We start from the raw sequence: 6,939 nt of genomic DNA on the forward strand, positions 1-6,939 counted from the left end.
TTTTACTGCCACGTTTGAAAAGCGTGGCGATAGAGGGAAATCGGCACGCTTTTACAGTGGGTGGCCACTGATTAAAAATTTGGCCACCCATTTTTTTGCCACGCTTAAAGAGTGTGGCCATAGAGTGAAACTGGCACGCTTGAAAAGCGTGGCTAGTTTGTGTTTCAATGGTCACCTTTTTGAAATGTGCCTATATTCTGTTTATTTTGGCACCCTACAAAAAAACGTACCGATAGAGTTTCCTCCCCCAAAATTTAGTTTCTCACCCAATTTTTTTCTACGCTTAACTTTTTTTTCTTAGTTTTCAATTTTAACCCTCTCTCTGTCGAACCCTTTCTCAACCCTCGTTCATCTTCATCGAACCCAGCCATCATCGCCTTCATCGTCATTTGTGTAAGCCAATGACCGTCGCACCCATGCCGTTCGTCTAACCCTCGCACCCGACCCTCTCTCTGTGGAACTCTATTACTGTTTCTCAACCCTTGCCCATCAACGCAACCCTCGTTGGCCTTTGGCATTCTGCCCACACCCTCTGCTGCGGTGCTGCGTGATGTTGTGGAGGAAGAGCGTGATGCCTTCTCTGTTTATTGCAAGAGAGGGAGGAGGGAGCACATGGAAGATCGCTACTCTGCTGCTGATAACCTACGCGGACAACAAAAACTGGTAACAAAATTTTATTTTTTCTTTTTAATTTGTTTCTGGAATGTTTAATTTATTTGAACATAGATGAATTATTCTAATTTTGTGGATGGGTTTGGTCAATAATTTAGGGTTTTTATTTGTTAATAGGATTCATGAATTATAGGGAAGGACCATAATGAATGTAACCCTAGGTGGAATGGATTTGGAGAAAACTAATTAGCAAAATTTGTTTGGATATGATGAATGCAGGCATTTTTTGGAATTTTCGATGGGCACGGTGGTGCAAAGGCTGCCAAATTTGTGGCAAATAACTTAGAAAAGAATGTGTTAGATGAAGTGATTCTTACTGAAGAAGATAGCATTGAGGAGGCTGTGAAGCATGGTTATGTCAAGACTGATTCTGCTTTCTTGAAAAGTGATCTGATTATTTGTTTTTGAATTTGATTTTTTGTTTTGATTTTCGTGGTTCTTCATTTTTTCCTGATTTTTCTATTCTAAATTGTTTTTTGTTCTATTATGATATTTGGATTTAGGTTTTTTCTCTCTCTAAACTTCTGGATATTTGGTTTTGTTCTGCTGCAGCTGTGGTAGTGCTCCGCTGCTGCTAGGTAGTGCTGAACTGCTAGTGCTTTGCCTGTCCTGTAGTGGCACTGCTCCTCCTATTCTTCCCCTGCTCCTTTCTTCTCAGCGCTGCTCATCTTCTTCTCAAATCTTCTATAATTTATTGATATCTTCTAGGCATGCTTTTGTGATAATGTATTGACTTGTATATTTAACCTCTCAAACCATAAGTTTCAATAATTTTAAAATAGAAGAAAATCTTAGCTATATATGTAAACTGAAATAAAATAATAAGGACCAGGTGAACTAAAAAATTACATGTATATATTCAGGTATGATTTGAGTTGGACTATTGTAATATCTATCAGGATCGGCCACAAGCATGACCAGTTTTTAAAATCTCTGTCCAAATATGGCCAGGAGAGAACTCAGGAAACTGAAGATGGTAAGTTTCTCTAAATATGTTCTTATGTTGTACATGAAACATGTGATAGATGCAAAATAAAGCTTGTAGTGAACAACAGAAAGGAATATCAAATTCCTATGGGCATGATCTAAATGTCAAGCATCATTTCTGTACTCCCTGATCTTTTAGTTCCTCTTATTGGTGGTTTTTTGAATGGATAAAAATGAAATAGTTAAGCTTCTTATCTTTTTTCCCCTACTCTAGGAGTTTGTTTTAAACATGTCATAAATGTAGAATCATGTAATATTTGCTAAGGTGAAACTTTCAGCACTTTTGACATGACTACTTTGAGCATTGACTTCTCAACTATTATGTAGAACTCTATTCTGTTTGAAACAAACAATTTATTATTAAGTGATCAGTAAGATGCTGGAACCAGTTCAATTTTGTGTTGGCACTTCGTCTCTAGTAGTACCAGGGCCAGGTGCACTGATTTTAGACATCTTAGTTAGTAGTTGAGCTAATTTTTGTATGTGAAGTGTCTAACATCTTACTTAAATCAATGGAATATGTTTTTGTTATATTTTCTCTAATGCAGCTAGATATAGAAGTCAGGGTGAAGTACAGGTTAATAATGCTCGGCCTAACATACTTCAGATGCAGCCCTTACCATATAACATTAGAAAAGGAGAACTTCTGTTATTTGAAATCATGAATTCCTTCTTGTTCTCTGTCTTTTCCTTTAAAGATGTATTGTTTCATCTTTATTACATAATTCTAACAAGAAAGCACATTCTTTTTTATGGGTTGAGTTTTTGGAATGGAGTTTTGATTCTTTTGTGTTCCTATTAAAAAAAGATCTTAAAGTACTTGTTTCTTTCTAACTCCCTTAATGTTTTGTGGCCATTGTTATTGAACAGATTGCAATCTGAACTGATGGCGCTAATGGTAAGAAGCTTATATTCCCACTACATATATATGATCTTTTTCTTGTATTTGGAAAAAGATTACTGATTATTGAAGCTTTGTGTTCATGGGAATTTCAGATAAGCAGAGATTCAGGTATATTTGCTTTTCCTGAGGACGACAACATATTCTGCTGGAAAGGGACAATAACAGGAAGTAAAGACCTGTGTTTGAAGGAACTGACTACAAGTTGTCACTTTCGTTTCCCAATGATTACTCTTTTAAGGCTCCAAAGGTCAAATTTGAAAGCACCTGCTTCCTTCCAAATGTAGATGTTCATGGTAATATATGCTTGGACATTCTTCAGGTAGTAATTATGTGAAGATTCCTGTCCTTTCTTATTTGATCAACACAAAATACAAATCTTGGGTATGACAGAACAATTCTTTGTGTCCTCAGCCAACATCTGTGTCTTAACTAGTTTAGATTGTGTGCAGAAGATGTGTGTACAAACACAATATTGAATATATTTCTTGTTGGAACAACATTAACATTTACTTTCTTGTAAAGGGCATTTTTTGAAGCGGGAAGATTGTTCTTATATTCTGGACTGGATAGGGGAGACCCAAAGGTGAAGTAAATGGAGCTTCTCCTTCGGGATTCATCATCAATTAGCCCCAAATTGGATAGTTTTAGTGATCTCCTAAGTTCTAATGATAAGCTTATTTTGTCCTAATTCAATTATCAGTTGTTAAAGAATTGTAATTTTTTAATTATAATTATAGCATGTAAATAATTCATGTAAATTAATAAAAAATCAATCTTTTTATACCTTCTAATTTTCTCCTTTTTTTTAATTTGACAAAGGAATAGGCCACGCTTTAAAATTGTGGCAAAAGGTTTTATTTGGTGAGCCAAAAGCGTGGCTGTATATGCTCTATTGGCACGCTTTTGAAGCGTAGCCAAAACCAACCTAATTGGTACACTTCAAAAGCGTGGTGATATTGATGCACGGAAACTTGTCTCTTAACAAATCTCCCTCGGCAAGTATACCGAATTATCGTCAAGTAATAACTCACAAAAGAGTGAGGTCGAATCCCACAGGGATTGATTGGTCAAGCAACTTTAATTGGAGGAATGTTCTTGCTGAGCTAAGCAGAATTTGGTATGAGAGTTGCAGGAAATTAAATGGCGAGAAAGTAAATAGCAGAAAATGTAAATGCTGGGAATAAAGAGCTGAAAATAAATGACGGAAAGTAAATTGTAGAATCTTAAATGGGAATAGGGAAGATGATCATAAAAGTAATTGGCAGAAATTAAAGAGAATGGGTAAGATCAGAAATGGGGAGTTCATTGGGCTTAGGAGATGTTGCATCCTTCGGATCAAGTTCATTTTCATTTCTTCCTCAATCAATGCATTTATTGATCTCCTTGGCAATCTTAAGTGAATGAATTCCAATTCCTTGGTAATTCAATCTCTCAAATCTTGATCAATAGCCAATTCCTTGGTCCAATTGCTCATGAGAAGAGATGAGGTATGGTCACTGTTTATACCACATGTATTTCCAAATCAAAGTGTGGTAGGATTATATGTCACTATATCCATCCAAACCCCAATTTGGTCCAACATGAGAAAGCATTTCTAGCATGATCTCTTCATTCTTCTTCCAAGGTTCCGAAGAGATCCAAGTATGAATAGCTTCTTTTCCAAGATAACTACTCAATTAGATGAAGATTGAAAGCTTTCTAGTAAAATCAAGAGAAAAGAAAGAAGAAGAATAATGAAAACTATTATTGATCCATCAAATTACAACAGAGCTCCCTAACCCAATGAAAGGGGTTTAGTTGTTCATAGCTCTGGAAATGGGAAATAAAGATGGAGAATGCATTCTGAAAATGTTAAACTAGAAGTTACAGAGGAAGTAAAAATACAGAGAGTAATTCTAATAGTGCCAAAAAGCTCTCTTCTAGTTCAAAGTTCTCCCTATTTATACTATTCTTCTGATCTTCTAGTTGCTTCTTCAAGTCTTGGATATGGGCCTTTGGATCTTGAGTTGAAGTAGTTATCATCTTCAGTGGGCTTAGCTTTACTTGCAGAGAGAGAGAGTGTGAAGTAGGCATGGACTTTAGCTTAGGACATTAGTGGCGTTAACGTTAAGTGAAAGTGTGGGTTCGAGAACGTTAGTGACAATCACCTTTTTCACTAACGTTCCTAACCCAAGAATGGTCCACGTTAACTTCAACGTTAGTGGCACCAACGTGACCACTAACGTTGCCTCTTGGTCCTTCGCACACGTTATTGGGGTTTACCTTTTTCAATAACGTTGAGAGTCCCCTCTTTCTCACGTTAGAGTTCACGTTAGTATAACTAACGTGGCTCTTAACGTGAGCACACTTTAGCCTCGAGAGCGTTAGTGACACTTACCTTTGTCACTAACGCTCCAAAACGCCCCTTTTCTACATTAGAGTTCACGTTAATTGCGTTAACGTGGTATTGGTAGCCATCCCCAACGCTAGTGACAAAGGTGAGTGTCACTAACGTTGGCTCATCATTCTCTCCTTCACGTTAGCTTCCACGTTAACTGAGTTAACATGGCAACTAACGTGGCTCAAAGTGGCTCAAAGTGGCTTAGTCCAACATTAGTGACAAAGGTGAGTGTCACTAATGTTGGCCATTCTTTGCTTTCCCACGTTAGAGTCCACGTTAATTGAGTTAACGTGGCTCTTAACGTGGCCCTTATGAGCTTGGTCCAACGTTAGTGATAAAGGTGAGTGTCACTAACGTTGGCTTCATCTTCTTCTTCCACGTTAGAGTTCACGTTAACTGAATTAACGTGACTCTTAACGTGGACAATTGCCACTTTGGAGCGTTAGTAGTACTTACTTTTACCACTAACGTTGGAGTTCTACTTCTCTTCCACGTTAACATAGTTAACGTGGGCTATGATGGCTCACGAAGGCGTTAATGGCGATCACTTTTCTCATTAACGTTGCAAGTTAGCCTCCATTCCACATTAGTGGTCACGTTAGCTAGACTAACGTGGCTACTAACGTGGTTCTTCCTTGCTTCCTTTGTTCTGAAATCAAGCAATAAAGTGCATCAAAGCTCTAATCCAAGTTATGAGACATGCATCATTCAATTTTGTCATTTAATTCATGCATAATTCTCATGAAATCATGTAAAATTCACAATGTTTGCTTGAATCAAGATGTAAGTGATTATTTACCCAAAACTTGTTTATTTCCTAAGAAAATGCATGAAACTATCCTAAAACCATAAAGAAAAGGTTAGTAAAACTGGCCAAAATGCACTGGCATCAGATATGTACATTTTTCGGTACGCTTCTCAAGCGTAGCTATAGGTTAATACCTATGGCCATGCTATTTAAGCATGGCAAGAGATGAAAGCGTGCCAAAAAAACGTGCCGATAGGTCCAAAAAAACGTTACGATAGAGCAACCGGCACGCTGGCAGATATGACCCTTTCAAAAACGTGCCGATAGCTCAAAAAGCATTGCGAAAAGATATCGGCACACTTTTTGGCACTTTTCGGCATGCTTTAAAAGCATGGCAGAAAGCTTATTTTATTGTAGTGCAAGAGCCATCAAGAAAAGCAAAAGCAGGAACTAAGGCTGTACAAGTGATCACATTTCTGTCATCTAATTGTCAATGGAATTGAAAAGCTTCTATAAACAAAATTGGGTAAGCAAATCAAGGCAAAAGGAAAAAAGGATTGAAGGAAAAAGAACCAGGAGCATGTTGGACTTGATAGAAATTTCATATTATTAAGCTGCCTCAATCATATGATTACTATTTTTACTATCTTATGTTTTTTATTTTCTTTTTTGTGACATTTATATTCAGTAAGGTTCATTATATTCCATGATTGTCACAAACTTGCAAAAGAAAAAGACCCCAACCCTCTCTGTATGGATGCTACCTATGTTTCTGTGTGTGTAGTTTGTGAAGTGCATCATTTATGTGTGTGAATTTGTGTGATGAAATAACAATAAGTTGTACCTTACATAATCTTTGATTTGCATTTCCTTTTAACCAATAAGTGTCGTTGTTTAGTTAAAACTTAAAAGTATTTTCCTATGGTATTTTCCTTGCTTTGGTGTTAGGCAAAAGCTGACAGCAATTTTTTTAAGAAAAAAGGTATGTTAATTTTAGGGTTAATAGTTAAAAACTTAAACCAATCCTTGAAAGATTAAGCGTGTCTCAATTTAGTCTTTAATAGACCAAATATATCAAATTGTTATTTTCGGGAAAATACATTTACAAATCAGATTGAGGACTGTAAAGAGCTCTGTGGCTAATTTGGTTTGTTGATGTTGTGATACAATGTAACACCCTACCACACAGAGTCTTATGCTTAAGTCATAAAATAGAGGTGGGGAGCTATTACAACCTCAAAAATAAAA

At 36.7% G+C, this 6,939-nt stretch overlaps 1 protein-coding gene across 1 annotated transcript; it reads left to right on the plus strand.

Annotated features, from left to right (window-relative positions):
- Positions 1–528: 528 nt before the first annotated feature.
- LOC140180821 (probable protein phosphatase 2C 25) lies at positions 529–1,212 on the plus strand. Its single transcript, XM_072222117.1, has 2 exons — positions 529–663; positions 892–1,212. The coding sequence occupies exons 1-2, from the start codon at positions 613–615 to the stop codon at positions 1,078–1,080; spliced, it is 240 nt and encodes a 79-aa protein (XP_072078218.1). The 5' UTR covers positions 529–612; the 3' UTR covers positions 1,081–1,212.
- The last annotated feature ends 5,727 nt before the right edge of the window (positions 1,213–6,939 follow it).

Source organism: Arachis hypogaea, chromosome 17 (assembly GCF_003086295.3).
Source record: "Arachis hypogaea cultivar Tifrunner chromosome 17, arahy.Tifrunner.gnm2.J5K5, whole genome shotgun sequence".
Lineage (NCBI taxonomy): Eukaryota > Viridiplantae > Streptophyta > Magnoliopsida > Fabales > Fabaceae > Arachis > Arachis hypogaea.

Excerpts from the sequence above, each read along its gene's own strand:
- LOC140180821 (XM_072222117.1), top strand. The coding sequence starts at position 613 with ATGGAAGATCGCTACTCTGCTGCTGATAACCTACGCGGACAACAAAAA. Across the intron at positions 664-891 it reads TACGCGGACAACAAAAACTG|GCATTTTTTGGAATTTTCGA; the intron begins GTAACAAAATTT and ends TGATGAATGCAG.